Source organism: Palaemon carinicauda, chromosome 37 (genome assembly GCF_036898095.1).
Source record: "Palaemon carinicauda isolate YSFRI2023 chromosome 37, ASM3689809v2, whole genome shotgun sequence".
NCBI lineage: Eukaryota > Metazoa > Arthropoda > Malacostraca > Decapoda > Palaemonidae > Palaemon > Palaemon carinicauda.
This window is the reverse complement of record NC_090761.1, coordinates 43,014,946-43,033,038: the sequence shown is the minus strand read 5'-3', so window position 1 is coordinate 43,033,038 and position 18,093 is coordinate 43,014,946. Positions and strand designations below refer to the sequence as shown.

The following is an 18,093-nucleotide window of genomic DNA, read 5'->3' as shown; positions in this document are numbered from 1 at the left end:
CGACAGTAGAGGCGGCAAGAGACCGGCACCCGGATAGGGAGAGAGACAGGGGGGGGAGGGAAGGGATGCAGGAAGTACCGTCAGGACTCCAGACATCCCCCCCTTCCCTGAGAGGGTGTACCCATGATAGAGGCAGGCTCTAACATCCAGGAGCAGGGGTCACTGAGGACCGGGAGCAAGGTAGCCCAAGGGAGGGCTAGGGAACACCCAAAGGGGGGGGGAGACTCCCATATGCAGAGCTATTCTAGCAACTAACCTTATAGGACACTATGAAGGTATATGTACCAGAGCGGACTGCACATGGAAGCTCGGGTAGCCCTACTATTCCACCCTAAGGAGGAGTTGTAGGACAGGGGACAGATGGGTATAAACTAACCTAAGCATAGGCTAGGCTATACAAGAGATAGGTGGGGAGGGAGAAGAGAGAAGTCTTCCAAGGAAGGGTTTCTGTACCAGAGCGGCCACTAGGGAAAGGGAGGACACTCCCTAACCTAAGATCAGGCAGATCAGCTAAAACGGTGCAAGAGTACAGTTTCAGCATGGAACAGAGAAACCTTCCTAACCCAACCTAGGGCAGGGCTAAAAGTCCTGAACTAGGAAAGGAAGAAGACATATCGCTATCGCAGGAAAGTCATAGACTATCCTAGCCATAGAGGTAGGGCTAGCCTAACCTCACTCTCGGACGCAACCCTAAAGAAGGTTCATTCCCTTAGGGAGGACAGAGAGGCGATATATACTCTATTAGACAATTGATCCCTTTACTCAGAAAAGGAATCAAGGCTAATTAGAGGGAATGCCAAGGCAGGGGATGAAGGAAGCATATAGGGGTCCTACCAGTAGGATAGGCTAGAAAGAGTCACTGACTAGCCTATCCCCTATATGGTCCCTGAAGGCGAAAACATTTGCATCACTGTCAAAAGTATTGTAAAATAATGCCACTATCTTCATAACTTAGCCTAGGATCACTAATAGATCATGCCTGAACACTTGTATGTAGGCTCCTGGCCTGGGGGCTATAGTAGCCGACTGGTATGAGGTCAATCGATGACCGATAAAAAGCGTCTAAACACGATATAAAAGTTCCTAGCTATGAAGACTAAATAAACTAATGTAATCGATTAGTAAATAAGGCCGGAAAACGTTGTTGTGGCTAACTAAATAAGGCATGCATAACAACAACGACGCCATAAAATGGCGGGTCCGGTAGAGGCACAGCTCTGCCACAAAACAGCAATTATCTCGAAAAGTAATATTTACTTTACGGCCAGAGCTTAATTAAACAATACTGGAACCTTGTACTCAACTTTCCAGAAGAAGGCGAGGCTGAAGGTAACGACATAACGAAGATGCAAAACGATAAAGTTAACACAGGGAAAATCCGTCTAAGTAGGGCAGCTACTAAACAAAGGATGAAGACGGGCGTGACGTCATCAGAGCAATGGCGTCCGTTTGTTTACGTCTCGAGTATCAGTAGTAGCCACGAGTGAGATTGGCTGTGGAACGGCTCCCAGCTATTCTCAGTCCTTACACACCGAAGCATTAACTCTGTTCGGGGTGAAGATAGCTATGTGGCGCGTTCAGACATGCGTCCCCTGTTGTATTACGATGTCTTAAAGGGAAACCTTTGAGATACTCGCTCCAGAAGTTAGAATTCTGTGATAACCTGTGGTTAAATTCTCTGGGAATATCTTAGTAGTCTTATACCCAAGGAAGCTACCAAAAAGGAACCTTCCATCAGGACGCCATGGCTTGAGCCCAAAAACACTATTCACGTATGAGAGCCTTGAGAGGAGAATTGAGCTGGAGAGGCGGTCGAGAGAAGGTTGGCGGAACGATGGCTTTCAAATATCAGGAAGTAATTCTCTGTCTGTCTGCTGTGCATGCTATTCCCCCTATATATATTAACGTAATTCAGTCTAGAACCTTCTAGAAAATTCAAGCAATACACTACACATGGTATGGGTGGGTTCATACAACGTCAGTTTACCAACTCGGCAATATGATAGAAGGGTAGGATGTTACTGGCGAGGCAACACTCTCGGAAAACTCCGCCCACCTTCCTCTCGTGGGAAAAAAAAAAAAAAAAAAAAAAGAGAATCTTCATACATATCCTAACCACGTGGAAAAAAACGGATGAAAACCCACCTGCTACCTCGTGTGTCCTACAGCATACCTTAACATAAGACTTCGTTACGTGAAATAAAAAGTTCATTCTTAAAAATAACATAAATTTACTTATACTGACTTGAATGGAAATATTACTAAATGAGTGATGAAAGTCTTATGTAATTTGCATTTATTACTTAATCCTGTATGAGTGAGACCCACCTTACGAGCTGTCTATAAGGGCCAGGCCAGACCAAGCGCGGCTAGCGGAGAGGTTAGCGGCAAGAGGTTCCCGCGGAAAATTGAAACCTTAAGTATCTTATGTAGGTGGCCAGATAGGAAGCGCGGGAAGCCTCAAGCCGCTGCAGTTGCCACCAGACTATGTTTCATGTTTTAAAAAATCGCAGCGGCTCGAGCGTCTTCACCCAAGATTGCGCCATTTTTCATCAGTTCCTGAAGAAGTACGCGTTCAATTGTTCGTTTCCAGCCATTACTAATCAACAATTTATTGGGAGGTGTTTCGGAGAGCAAAAATAGATTAAATAAATGGAGGTTATGGCAATCAACTGCAAATGGATGGTAATAAAATAGCGGGTAGGCCTACGCCTCTTTGTGCTTTGCAACCTATTTAATCACCATTCAGTTATATATATATATATATATATATATATATATATATATATATATATATATATATATATATATATATATATATATATATATATATATATATAGAGAGAGAGAGAGAGAGAGAGAGAGAGAGAGAGAGAGAGAGAGAGAGAGAGAAATTTCAAATGTGAAAAGAATCGTATGTAAATTATATTTAAACAATATATCTTATGCAAATGCTAGTTAATTCTGGAATGAAAGGGACAAGGATTTTTCGTGAACTTTATCATATTTGAAGCAATTATAATACCTGGTAAGAGAGAGATTGAGATTGTCTATAGTTCGACCTTTGTTTTTTGAGCCTGAATCCAGGAAGGATGTTGCCATCAAAGAATCAGAAGACTTCTGAAATATGCAGATATTCATTAAATCTGTCACCGTACAAACGAGACTGGCAACATTAATTTCAAAATTAACTTATTTTCCCTTCTCTGTTTATTAAAATCGTGAATCCAGACTTGTGTAATTTATAGTTCAGATTAAAATAACGATTTTCAATCGGAAGTAATTTCCTACTCAAACACCATCGACATGTTTACGAGGAAGGCTATCAGCTGGGAGTGAGCAAGGTCCTTACAAGGCCCATAGAATATTCTATGGGCCTTGGGTCCTTAGGTCCTTGGGAGTGAGGAGCCAGAGAGGTGTGGCGGTTCCGGTGTGGCCACCCAACATTTTGTCGCTGGTTTGCCGCCGAGTCATGCCGCTAACCTTGCCGCTCATCGCGCTTGGTCTGGCCAATCCCTTAGTCTCTGAAATACGAAAATGAAATACATGAATAATATATATATATATATATATATATATATATATATATATATATATATATATATATATATATATATATATATATATGTGTGTGTGTGTGTATGTATATATATATATATATATATATATATATATATATATATATATATATATATATATATATATATATATATATATATGTGTGTGTATATATATATATATATATATATATATATATATATATATATACACACACACACATATATATATATATATATATATATATATATATATATATATATATATATATATATATATATATATATATATATATATATATACACACACATATATATATATATGTATATATATATATATATATATATATATATATGTATGTGTGTGTGTGTGTATGTATGTGAGCATAAGTTTAACTTAAGTGTTCCATGTAAGACCTTAGTAAATACATAAACTTTTATAATATCAAATAGTTTTTATTGTCATTTGATTTTTTGTTTTAATTTTCTCATAGCTACACGTTCATGGTGTGATTATTGCCTTTTAGCTTGGCTTGATTCATCAGAAATTGTGCATAATCATCACCATAATGATAATGATGATGTATACCGATTTTGCTGCCAGTTATCCTGGATATTTATATTTGTTTGTATTTTTTGTTGTTCCAGCAATGATAGGGGAAATCTTTTTGAAAATGTTTTATTAATTAAAATCAAGAAAGAACAATTTTCAGTATTAAGAGATGAAAACTTGATGATAAAAGATGAAGCTTTAAGTTTCTGTAGACGTTAAAGGAAAAAATGAGATACAAATTAATGGGCAAAATAATGAACCTCTGCCAACTATAGACCTCGGAAATAAGGATCTGCTGTTGGAAAAAAAAAGTTATAGAGAGAATCATTAATTAAGGAGTAATAGGTGGGATGGTTGTACATTTTGTGAAAACATTTTTTTTTTTTTGTTTTTTTTTTTTTTTGCCGAGGAATTATGATGATCATACTTAACTTACATGCAAAGATGCCAAGTTATTCCTACTATATACAAAAACATTGGTTATATCAACTTGAAATTGCCCATATGATACCTATGCTGTATAAATATGTTGTAATGTTATAGCTTCCAATGATTTTGAAGTTCATATATGGTATCAATAGGTTCGATGACACTGGACAACAAGAGCACAAAGAGGGACAAACAGAAGTTAAATCTTACGTCCGGGTTCGGCAAATGGATTCGTTTGGGGAACCCATCTATCTTCCAAATTAACGATTCTTTGACTAGTTTCAATGGGTGTATAAGTCGTCTTGCAATCAACCAAGCTGTTGTGGAATTGAAAGGATTTCTTCAGGTGGGTCTGTGCTTACGAATTCCTTTCCCAAAACTGTTTATTCAATTATATGGTGTGACTCTTATAGTAGTGCTTCATCGTTTTAAGATTTCAGATGCAACAAATTACTTGACCTGTTTAGTTTTCATTGAAGTTTAGTTATCGTGAACTACCTTTGCTTCATTCTTCCTTGGTATATGATGTCTATCTTATTTTATATACTATAGTCAAGTATGCCATTACCATGGTTCATAGATAAATGGTCACATTTTCAATTCAAAATATATAGAGTATATTCATTGCAATTTCAGTTTTATTTTTCTTATGGTGATATTTTAATGGTGTGATATTATTACTTTAAGGTGCTTATTTTTTTTATGAGGGACTTCCCTTTCAGTGACTTAATAATCACTATTATGTTACAATTTATACATACATATTTATACATAAATATATATATATATATATATATATATATATATATATATATATATATATATATATATATATATATATATATATATATATATATATATATATATATATATATATATATATATATTATATATATATATATATATTGCACACATTTCAAGGTAATTTCTTCACCATTTCTATTCAAGTTATTTGCCCTCTTGAATTTGATGGCTTTCTTTTCCATTTACAACTTATGGTTCATATCTGACCTAGTGCGGTAAATTTGCAGTCACTAGTGAAAACGATAGGGCAATGACCTGACCTCACACTTCTGACCCACAGACTGCAATTCAAAGATGTTTCTACTTGGCTACCACAAAACTTTTGGGAGTATATTATATACAGTATACCATCCTTCATAATTTTTTCAATCATTTTGGAGGATGTTTCTTTGAATTATTTGCTTCACTGGCCTTTTATGATAGTGAGACAGCTTCACCTAGTAACCTGTCACTTAGCTAGCTTCCAACTATCAGTAATTAATAAGAAACTTGTTTTCTGGCAGTAAGAATCTAACGTATTGGCCTAAATATCAGACCTTTTAATTTCGGGTTTTACCCAGTAAAAGATGATTGTGCAAGAATAGATGGTTATTTACCTTGATATTCTCCTAATTCAAGAACTCTGATAATCCTCCTGATATTAGGAAAGATTAGATATATAAGCCTGTCCTCTAGTATTACACAGATAAGTAATATCTATCTATTTACAAGCCGACATCAAAAAAGAACAAAAGCTTGATGAGGAATTCAGGCTAGTTTGGCTGGTACTGCTAGGGTGCCACAGCCTACTCTCCCCCATTATCTACTAAAAATGAAGCTTTATATGCTGAATTACCTATTGCTGCTACCTCATGGTGACTGGAGGAAGAAGCAGGGCCTATTGGAACTGCGTTTCAATCACTTGGCAATCATTCCTATTTCTAGCATGCTCTTTTGCCTCATTCACATCTATTCTCCCATCACCAAGTGCTTTCTTCACTCTATTCATCTAACCAAACCTTGGCCTTCCTCTTGTACTTCTCCCATCAACTCTTGCATTCCTCGCCTTCTTCAGCAGACGTACATTTTCCATTCTCTCTACATGGTCAAACTACCTCAACACATTCATATCCACTTCTTCTTCTTCTTCTTTGTCTGCATCTTTTCCCACTTTTATGTGGGGTCGATGTTTCTGGCCAGCATTCTCCATCTACCTCTGCCCCACACTTCATCACCGGTTAACACATTCATATCCACTCTAGCTGCTAATTTATTTCTTACACCTGTTCTCAACCTCACTACTTCGTTCCTAACCCTATCTAATCTAGATAAACCAGCCTTACTCCTCAGTCACTTCATCTAAAACACATTCAGTTTCTGTCTCTCCGTCACTTTCATTCCCCACAACTCTGATCCATACATTACAGTTAGTACAATAACTTTCTCATACAGAACTCCATTTACATTCATTCCTAACCATCAATTCTTTACCACTCCCTTCACTGCCCCCAACACTGTGCATCCTTCATTCACCCTGACGTATATCTGCTTCCACTCCATTTGCAATAATAACAGATCCCAATTACTTAAACTGATCTACTTTCTCAAGTAAATCTCCATTCAACATGACATTCAACCTAGCACCACCCTCCCTTTCCATTCATCTCATAACCTTATTCTTACTCACATTAACTCTCAACTTCTTTCCCTCACACTCTCTCCCAAACTCTGTCACTAATCGATCGAGCTTCTCCGTAAACAACAACTGATTCACCTCCCACTCATGATCACTCTCATCTATTAGATTCAAGCCTTGACCAAGCACTCGAGCATTCACCTTTCATACAACTCCATCACCAAACAAATTGAACAACCATAACAACATCACACATCCCTGTCTCAGTCCCACTTTCACTGGAAACCACTCACTTCATATCATATCCTAAAACATGCTTTACTGCCTATGTATAAACTTTTCATTGCTTACAACAACATTCCAGTAATACCATATAAGCTTCCCTATCAACTCTATCATAAGCTTTCTCCAGATCCATTAATCCAACATCCACCTCCTTACCTTTTGCTAAATATTTCTTGCATATCTGCTTAACTGTAAAAATCTGGTCTATACGTCCCCTACCTCTTCTAAAACCACCCTGCACTTCCAAGATTGCATACTCTGTTTTATCCTTAATCCTATTAATTAGCACTCCACCATGTACTTTTCCAACCACACTTAACTAACTAATACCCCATGAATTACAACACTCATACACATCTCCCTGACCTTTGCATAGTGAAAAAAGTCACGCACACCCAGTCCACTGGGGCCATTGACAGCATAAAATATATATTAAACAACTTTACCTACCATTCAAGTGCAGTCACACCCCCTACTTTAACATCTCACCCCTCTCGCCATCCATATCAGGTGCTTTTCCTGCTCTCGTTTCATCTAGCGCTCACTTCACTTCCTTTCTGAAAAGAAAATTAGGAAAAAATGTACATGTATATGGCAAAAGTTAGGAACCATGCTATATTACCCAAATTCAAGGGGGTGAAACTGATATTTGATGGTCAATGTTCCAAAATGGTAAGAAAAATGAGTTGCCATCTAGGGAATTTTAGAGCAAGTAATTTTTTCCTTATTAGGAGATTAAAGATGAAGATTTCTGCATCATGTTTTTTTATTTTTTTTTTTATTTTATGAAACAATGGTCAAATATAGAACCATTTTAAAACTGCTTAGTGTGTTTATTTTTAAGACTTCTTGCATTAAAAGTAGTACCTAATACACATGGTTGATTATAAATTTCTCTTTATCAGTTACAACCAGAATTCAATTTCATGTGCTACATTATTTTATTTTTATTTTTCTCTTATTGCACCCTTAGATTGTTTAGAGGAATTATCAGACTTACTTACAGTATTATAACTCTATATACTATGCCTTTATAATAGTAAGAGTTACAGACAACAAAAATTGAGATTAGGGTTGTATTGTCTTGAATGTCTTATGGTTGCAATATTTGGAAATGGTAATGTTCTTTATATTTACAGTGGCTCAATGAGAAGGGACATAGAACCTCCTTTTGTGTTCCTTTAGTTTCATGGTACCATAAGTCATAAGGTATGACCATTAAAACTATTCAAGGTTAGGACCTACATACCTGAGACAGCTACCTACAGAAGTAGTAGCAGAATTTAGAATTGAAAATTTGATTGTATAATAATCCTCACAGAAATTCAACGTAGGTGACCCAGACCAAGCCTAAGAATGGTTAATTTGGGACAGGAAAGTGAGGTGAGACATATTAATATCACTAAGATATACTTAAGATTGAGTAGATGGCTGTATTTTAGAATCCCTGAGCTACAATTACTTCAGACACAAGATTGGTTTTTACCCTGGAGTTTGATGAAGATATTAGTCATTTTGTATGCTGAAAAAGCCCCCTGAAGCTTGGCTCTGAATAGGAACTTTGAGGGAAACCCTTGAAGATTGTATTGCATTTGAGCACAATGCCTGTTCAACCTTATACTTTGTTCACGAAAGACCTTGCAACAGCAGACATAGAGAACTCTCTTCTTAGTACTACTGTATAGCTTTTGGACATAAATAACCAGAAGAATTTGAAGAAGAATAACGGATGACACAACAAAATACTCCATAAAAACATTTAAGGAACTAATTCCCCAAAGCAGTGCATCAGTTTTTCCCAATTAGTATGAAGTTGGTTGAAGTAGAAAGCAAGAAGAAAATGAAACTGTGATGGAAATTGACAGGTAGAGTTTATGCCAGAAATACAATTGGTCTGTTAAACAGATGCTTGTTCCTGTGTCCATAGAATAAATGTTCGTTGTGATAAGGACTGAGGCAAAATCATTTCTAGAAGGCAATTTGATTGCAGGGATTAGTTGCCCAGTCTCCATCACCTTAGATGGTAGTTCATGCCTCATTGTTCATGACCTAAGCTATCGTACACAATTGGTAAGGCCCTAAATGCCGTGACCTATGATGACCTGGTAGACATTTTTATCCAAACTGATTTTAACATGAAGCCAATCTCTCAGAATTTGTTTCGTGTTTATTGCATATGTGAATACTAAAAACAAAAAAAAAAGATGGAGCAAGATAGTATTGTACAAGAAATGCTATACCTTTTATTCCCTCTTCCCAGTTCATGGTCTAAGATTATCATCTTACCATGGAAACATGTTTGACCCTCAAGGTCTCTTAGTAGGTTGTAGGTTGATTAGGCCACCAGCCACCCGTTGAGATACTACCGCTAGAGAGTATGGGGTTTTTTCACTGGCCAAACAGTACTACATTGGATCCTTCTCCCTGGTTATGGTTCATCTTCCCTTTGCTTACACTTACATCGAATAGTCTGGCCTCTTCTTTACATATTCTCCTCTGTCCTCATACACCTTACAACACTGAGATTGCCAAACACTTCTTCTTCACTTAAGGGGTTAACTACTGCACTGTAATTGTTCAATGGCCACTTTCCTCATGGTAAGGGTAGAAGAGACTCTATAGCTATGATAAGGGGCTCTTCTAGGAGAAGGACACTCCAAAATCAAACATTGTTCTCTTGCTTGATGGTACACTCGGGCACACTGTTCTTTCTCTTCCTCTTGTTTTGTTGAGGTTTTTATAGTTTTTATAGGAAATATTTATTATGATGTTACTGTTCTTGAAGTATTTTAGTTTTCCTTGTTTCCTTTCCTCACTGGGCTATTTTCCCTGTTGGAGCCTCTGGGCTTATAGCATCCTGCTTTTCCAACTAGGGTTGTAGCTTAGCAAGTAATAATAATAATAATAATAATAATAATAGTAAGTGATGAGTTTGTTAGATATGCCCCAGAGGACAAGATAAAATTTATTTCTGGTTGATTAGAAGAAATTTACATGAATAAATCTAAGCCAGTTGCAAATATATAGAAATTAGTAGCATTCCATGTAGAAGTTAACACCAGATTAATTTTACATATTCGGTGGTGTTGTAGTATAATTTTCAATTCCGATAAGGGTATTGATGTGCTGATCCTTCCCATTGTATTCTGTAAAAGAAAGTTCATGAAAATAGCTAACATTCCCTCTCACATTGTTAATCCAACTTCCGTTTTCATTTATTGTCATGCATGTTTTACCCGTGAAGATCAGTGTAATGAATTATAGACATATGGTCACATATGAGGATAACATCTTGATAAAAGATAGAGATACCCATTTTTTATACTGTGTCCTTGTTTAAGCTATCCTGATTTGAATTGAAAAGCACAGAATGGAAATGTCAGAAATTGAGAGGGTAATATAAAGATTGATTATTAAAAAGCATGTAGATCTGTCTCGTTCTTTCTCTTCATTTACTTCACTGTCTCTTTCTCTAACTACTTCCTACTCGCAGTCCTCATACACTTAATAAATGTATAGTATGATTATCTGAGTTATATTCCTCAAAGCCTGGTGTCCCCCTTCATGGAATCAATAATCACTCTATCCTCACGGCTGTTGAAACTATACTTGTATAACATATTGAGTTGTATGTATTCTTTAATCAAGGATGAAAGGTATTTCATCAAGTCATAATACAGAAAATTACTTGGACTGGTATTCAGCAGGTTAACCTTCCTACAGCCCAGATTTGCAGTGAATTTGGGGTTAAGCTAGAATTCTTTAAACTTTAGGTATGTATCATGCTTATAAATGAGTACAATACAGTTATCAAGTATAAAGTATAATAAAACATAATATGAGTACTGTATAGTAAATGCAAATAATGATAAGATGCAATCTATGGTATGGGAAAAAAATAAGCGGACAATGAAAACCTACTCCTATACACATGATTCACACATAATTTATAAAAGCTGTATCTGTTATATTGAATATGAATCCTTATTTTTTATTGCAATGGCACCATGTCATGTATCATCCTCCTTTTGAGCCTCGAGTTTATTGGCCACTCGGACTATCCCGTTAATCCCCACAGGTTTATATCAACCACTTTAAGGATTCTAGCCCTAAGGTATTTGTATATTGGTTATTGAATATCTCGCCCACAGATGAACATAACACAGTGCGATACTTGTGCTAACAACTCTTGTCCGGTGAGAGAATTTTGTTATGAAGCGTATGCAACAAATGGATATGAATGCATCGTCCCTTCAAACTCTACGGAAAACACACATGATGAGAGTATCGAGGATTGTTATGCAGGTACATTTTTAGAATTAAGGAAACATTTAAGATTTTTCTAAGTAGCAATAGTAAGGTTTGGTTATTCTATAGAAAAATGGTAAACATGACTAAGGTTGGTTATTTGTTTCATGTAAATGTTCAAGTAAGATGATATAGAATATTGGCAACAGCAGAAATGATCACTGTTTTGATAGTCTTTGGATGTAAAAAACGGATGTTGAGCGAAGCAAAAAATTTATTTTTGGGTGAGATGGCCATGTGGTCCTGATGGAAGGTTCCTTCAGTAGCTTCCTTTGGGTATGTATGACTACCATAAATATTACCAGAGAATTAAACTAAAGGTTTCACAGAATTCTAACTTCTGGTGCGAGTACCCTAAAGGTTTCCCTCTAGGATATCGTATATCAACAGGCGACGCATGCATTACCACGCCACATGGCTATATGCACCCCATATAGCTTTTACGCTTCGAAAGGGAAAGGTGGCGAGGTAACTGAGGAGCCGTTCCAAAGTTACCCCTCCTTCGTTACTGTTACGGTACTCGCAACGTAAACAAACCGTCCGCCATACTGTGTGACGTCACGTCCGTCTTCATTCCAAAGTCCAGCTTCCAACCAGCCTCCGCAATACAACAATAACAGCAATTTATTTTCATATGAAAGATAGGAGCGAAATTAGACGTATATGGTAAATAAAATAAATATTTTATTTGAAAATTGCACGGAAATATGGAAAATTCTGTACAATAATAATATTGGATAATAGACATAGATTTTCAGTAAGACGGTGATGTAGAATCTGAAAGGGAAATATTTTGCCTTTAAGCACAAGTTCCCTGAGGAACGCCAGTCTTTTAAAATCATTGTACACTTCACGTCCAGGAACATGTGGCACACGTGTAAGAATCTATGTCACTTCACCTTGATGAAGAACAGTCTATTAGTGACACTAAGTGTCCCTTGAAATCACTATGTATCGCACTAATGTCAACACAGGCACCTGTTTGAGTTAAAGTCCCGAAAAAACTCACTCTTCTACGCAGCACTAAACAGCCGGTTTCATCACGCTACCTGCTGCCACCACGAATCTCTTTACTTCGTGCACCTGTTTCAAATAGTGTTTGAAGAAAACTCTAGGTGACCTCCAGCCTGTGAAGGATCGGAGGCTTTCAAAATCCATTCTTTGGAAAAAGTTCAGGGAAGAGGCGCCTTTCCTAGGATCATGACCTGCAAGTGTACTGTCAGGATCCATTCTGCGAATAAAGTAGGTGATTTTCGCTCTTAGTTGTTTTAGTGACAGGTCACTACCCGAAGTTTCTCCTTTAAAGAGTTGTCCTCCGCCAAAGTCTGAAGTTCTTTGAAGATAGACCTTAAGACTCTCCACTGGGCATAGAGAGACATCTTCCTTCAGGGGGCAGATTCTCCAAGGGCCCCATCTTTTGGTGGGAAGTTCATTTTAGCGAGAAACGTTGGGTCAGGGAAGAGGGTAAGTTCCCTCATGTTGACGAACTGTATCTGGCCCTCTTCTCTTGATAATGCCACTATTTCACTGACTCGGGCTCCTGAGTCGAGAGCAAAAAGGAAGATCACTTTTTGAGTCAAAGTCTTTCAGAGGGCAAGATTCGTTGTCCAAGCTAGAGGCAAATTGGAGCACCTTATCCAGGGACCAGGTGATGGGTCTCGGTGGAGGTGCTGGACGGAGTCTAGCACACGCCTTCGAGAGTTTATTGAAGATTTCGCTGGATAAATCTATTTGGAAGGCGTACAGAAGTGGTCTAGTGAAGGCCGATTTGCAGGTGGAAATCGTATTGGCTGCTAAGCCTTGTCCATGAAGGTGAATAAAGAAGAACATGCAAAAATCTATGGAGATTTCCGTAGGGTTTTTTGCCTTGACGAAGGATACCTACTTCTTCCAGGATGATTCATATTGCCTTCGAGATCCCAAACCTTTTCTTTACGGCTAGGGAGAGAAAATCATGAGATGAAGGTCCTTGACTTTCTTTGATGAAGCAAAGACAATCGACTTCTGCACCTGTTGGGAGAGAACTGGGCCCAGCAGGGGGATCAGCTTGGACTGTAGCTCCAGGACTAGGGGGAACAAGTTTCTCCGGGGCCACTTGGGAGCCACTAGGGCTGCTGTCCCTTTGAAGGTTCTCAGTTTGGAGAAGACTTTCAGCAGAAGGTTGGGTGGAGGGAACAGGTAAATCTTGGACCATCTGTTCCAGTCCAGGGGCATGGCATCCACTGCTTCCGATTTGGGGTCCTCGTACAGGGCCACATATCAAGGAAGTTGCTTGTTGTCGCTCGTCGCGAAGAGGTCGATCTGTAGTTCTGGGACTTGATGAGAGATGAAGGAGAATGATCTTGCGTCTAGGGACCATTCCGACTCTATGAGGATTGTCCTTGATAGAGCGTCCTCCGTCACGTTGCGGAATCCTTGTAGGTGAACTGAAGATAGGTGCCACTTCTTCCTGTCCGCCAGGCGGAAGATGGGTAATAGCACCTGATTTATGTGGGGCGATCTCGAGCCCTGACGGTCGAGACATCTGACCACAATGGCGCTGTCCAAAGTTAGACGGATGTGTATCGAAGGACGCGGGGATAATTTCTTCATGGTGAGAAGAACTGCCATGGCCTCCAAGATGTTGATGTGAAACGTCTTGAATAGGGGAGACCATGTTCCTTGAACTTGCTGTTGATGGGAGTGACCCCCCAACCCTCCAGAGAAGCGTCCGTATGGATGTTGAGCGATGGAGGCGGAGGTTGGAAAGGAATGGATCTTTTTAAGGTCCTTGCTTCTGAATACGGGCTTAGAAGGGAGTGAAGCCTGTTCGGTAGGGGTCTCTTGAGATCTCTTCGAGCGACGGATGCGTTTCATCTCCAGACTCCTGAGGCATCCTTTAGCTGTTCTCGTAGCACTGGGTTTGTCACTGAGGCGAACTGTAGGGAGCCCAGAACTTGCTCCTGCTGTCGTCTTGAGATCCGTTTTGATTTGAGAAGTCTTCTGACTGACCTTGCTATTTCTTTCCTTTTCTTCAGTGGGATGGAAAGGCGGTGTGATTGATGATCCCAATGGATTCCTAACCATTGGAACTTCTGAGCTGGAGAGAGGCGAGACTTCTTGGTGTTTATTTTGGAAACCCAGATGTTCCAGGAACTGGGTCACTTTGCTGCAAGCTCTCAAACATTCTTCTGGCGATGTCGACCAGACCAGCCAGTCATCGAGGTAGGCCATCACTTGGACGCCCTGAAGGTGTAGCTGGTGGACGATTGTGTCTGCTAGCTTGGTGAAGATTCTCGGAGCCACGTTTAGCCCGAAGGGCATGGCTCTGAAGGCGTAGCTTCTTCGTTGGAGCCGGGATCCTAGGTAGGAGGAAGCGTGGTGGTTCATTGGGATGTGCCAGTAGGCATCCGCCAGGTCTATTGAGACCGTGTAGGCCTTGTGAGGCAGTAGGGCTCTTATCTGTTGAAGGGTCAGCATCTTGAATTTGTTGTTCGCAATGAACTTGTTGAGGGGGGACAAGTCGAGAATGACTCTTGAGTTTGTCTGAGTCCTTTGGATCACAAAATAGTCTTCCTTGGAACCTGGTGGACTTTACCCTCTTGATCACCTTCTTGTTCAAGAGTTCCAGGAGATATTCTTCCAAGAGGGGGGTTGAAGGCTGGAAGAATTGGTTGAAAGTTGGCAGTGGTTGCGTCCAGCTCCAACTTAGTCCCTTCTTGATGATGCTGTGTGCCCTAGGATCGTAGGTCCAACGATCCTGAAAGTGGCGGAGTCTTCCTCCCACCGGAAGCACTTCATTGCTTCTGGTATCCCGAGGGTTTGCCACCTCGGCCGCTAGCTCCCTTTCCTCCTCTGCCCCTGAAGGGGCGGCGAGAGGAATCTCTGCCGGAGTCTCTACCTCTGGGACGAAAGGTAGTGGATGGTCGTTCATAGGCAGGGGTGAAGACCGGTGATTGGGACACCACCGGCTGGGGGACCATCTGAAAGGTCTGTTGTGGTTGTGCAACCACTTGGGGAGTAGCTGGAGCCGGAAACTGGCTTTTGGGTTGTCGCTACTGGGGTTGTGGTTTGGAGGATTTCCTCTTAGGTTGAGGGCCTTCTCCCTGAGAGGATTTTCTCTTGCAGGACATGCCCCATTTGTTGAGAAGGTTCCGATTCTCAGAGGTGGCTTTGTCCATGATCTCTTTCACCAGAGCTGTTGGGAAGAGATGGTTGCCCCAGATGTTAGAGGAGATTAGCTTCCGGGGTTCGTGTTTCACTGCCGCGTTGGCAAACACAAATTCTCTGCAGGCTCTCCGGGCCTTGATGAAGCTGTACAAATCCTTCATCACGGTCACTAGGTGGGTCTTCGCGAGAACCATATACAAATCTGGGACCCTAACATCCCCAGCCATGACCTCCAGCTGAATTTGGTGAGATAGAGAGGCGGCTAGTCTCTCCTTGGTCTCCTGCTCCCGACGAAGAAGGTGGTCGTTCAGCTTTGGAAGATCCTCATTGAACTGACGGCCAGCCTCGTCAGGTTCCAGTTTCCCGGCCGTAAAGGTGAACTGGATATCTTTCCAGAATCTGTCGTCGGGGGGCAGCGCGAGGGGGAGAGGCCTACACTCCTCCAAGGTAGGGCAGGGCTTTCCTTCCTCCACCGGCTTCATGACTGCATGGAAGGCCTTTTCAACAAAGGGAAAGGTCGCAGTAGGGGGAGCAGGAAAGGACGGGTGCTTCTTGCTCAATGCTGGCATTTTAGAGTTGGTAAAACCAAGACTTTTGAGACACTCTGCCAGCATGGCTTGGGCTTTTGAGTGATCGAACACGCTCACTTCTTTGGGTTTGGTCTCTTCTTTGGAGGCTGGTTCGGACCTGAGCCGGACGTAACATTTCGGGTAAGCCTCAAAGTTGGGGAAGAACTCCACCTCTTCCAAGAGGATGGACCCAAGCCGATCGTTGATAAAGATTTTGCCAGTTGTAATTGGCATATACTCGGAGTACCTCCAGGGGTTAGACTCCGAGCATGAGGGAAGATCCTTAACCGAAATCTTTTTCGGTCGCTTCAATCCCATAAAATGACGTTTGAGCTCCTCTGAATTCTGTCGGAGCCTTTCGCCCATCAGTGCCACCAGCACCTGGATGGCATCTCCAGTGGCTGGTAGCACGGGCAGCGAGGCAGCGGAGGTAGAGGGGACTGGCTCCTCGACCACAACGGGGGTTACTGGAGGTGTTTGGGCGACCTCGTTCTCCGAATCAGGGAACTCCACCTGATCCTCTTCATCCTCCAGATCCTCACCCATGAGGGTCCTCTCGGTGTTGTCGGAGACTTCCGACATCTTTTCCACTTCATCAAGATGACACATTCGGAGTGTAGATCCGAATGTAGCAGAAATGTCGGGTTCAACAGTAAGTTGGACGCAGGGGATCTGATCCTGGGGGATCACAGAGTCCGACAGTGCTTTGGGGAAAAGCAAGGCCTTCATCTTCTCGTTAGGGAGATAAGGCCCGGTGGCATTTTTCTGGAAACCGCACACCCACTTGTGCGGTTCCTCTCGAGTATTGTCCCTGGCCTCCGCGGACGGAGGGTTGTCGAACGCCTCATCAAGGAGGCCTTTGCAGGTTGAGCAGGACTGTGGATCCCAATATTTAAGGTTGCCCTTTTTTACTGCACAGGGGGCGTAGGTCCGGCACGCCTTATGCCCGTAGAAGTCCATGCGGCGAACTCCGCAGAAGGAGCTCTCACACTTCAGGTTCTCCTCCTGTAAAAGAAAGAGAACATGAGTACATGGAAAACAGAGTTATGGCTTACATTACTCTTAAAATTAAGATTCACTAATCTGTAGCATTGTGTTTTGTGTTAGCTCAGGATAGGTGAGCTAGAAGGGAAGTAGGAAGACACATACTTGTGAGTCCTGTCCAGCCAGTTACCGTGACCTTTTCTGCCGACAATTCCTTAGGACCTGAGGTTCTAGGGGAGGGAATGGTATCCCTATTGGGGAGCCAAACTTAGGCTTTCTTATAAAGGAATTGTCTACAGAGTGGAGAGGGTCTGAAATTGTTCAGAACCTAGAGAAAAGAAGGGGGAAAATAGGGTAAAACCCCCTTATATTTGGGTAGGTCCCGGCAAGAGACTGCACTGAGAGAAGCACAGAGTATGCTGGAAATATTGTACTGTACAACCGTACACCCCAGCCACTGTCTTTAAGGTATGAAATACCAAAGAAGAGCAATCTGGCTATACGGGGGAGGGGTGCTTGTCCATGGAAGCAGCAGGAGCGTCGCCGGCAAGCTGGCGGCCAGCTGGAGCCCGGTTCGGCGGAGTGAATCCATCTAAGGCTACACACTGAGCAGCAGAGAGGTAGGAGACACCTGTAAGGGCGACCGCCGGCAGAGCGGTGGCCTCCGGCAGCCGGCAGGCTGTCGGCGTTGGTAAACCTAGCTGGGTACATAAGATGGAAGGTTGTCTGAGATGTCAGCGGCAGCCGGCGGCAAGGGGCGGCGGCCCCCGGCAACCAGCAGGTTGTCGCCTTAGGTAATCCTCAGATAGGAACATCCTATGAAGTAGGAAGGTCACATGG

The 18,093-nt window shown here is 41.1% G+C and overlaps 1 protein-coding gene across 5 annotated transcripts in view; it reads left to right on the top strand.

Moving 5' to 3' along the window:
• The window catches only part of LOC137629602 (latrophilin-like protein 1), a 511,095-nt gene that overhangs the window by 265,411 nt on the left and 227,591 nt on the right, over positions 1–18,093 (top strand). For all 5 annotated transcript variants that reach the window (XM_068361081.1, XM_068361085.1, XM_068361084.1 and 2 more), the window contains 2 exons: positions 4,692–4,885; positions 11,395–11,548. In XM_068361081.1, coding sequence (XP_068217182.1) covers positions 4,692–4,885; positions 11,395–11,548 — 348 coding nt within the window. The remainder of the gene's footprint in view (positions 1–4,691; positions 4,886–11,394; positions 11,549–18,093) is intronic.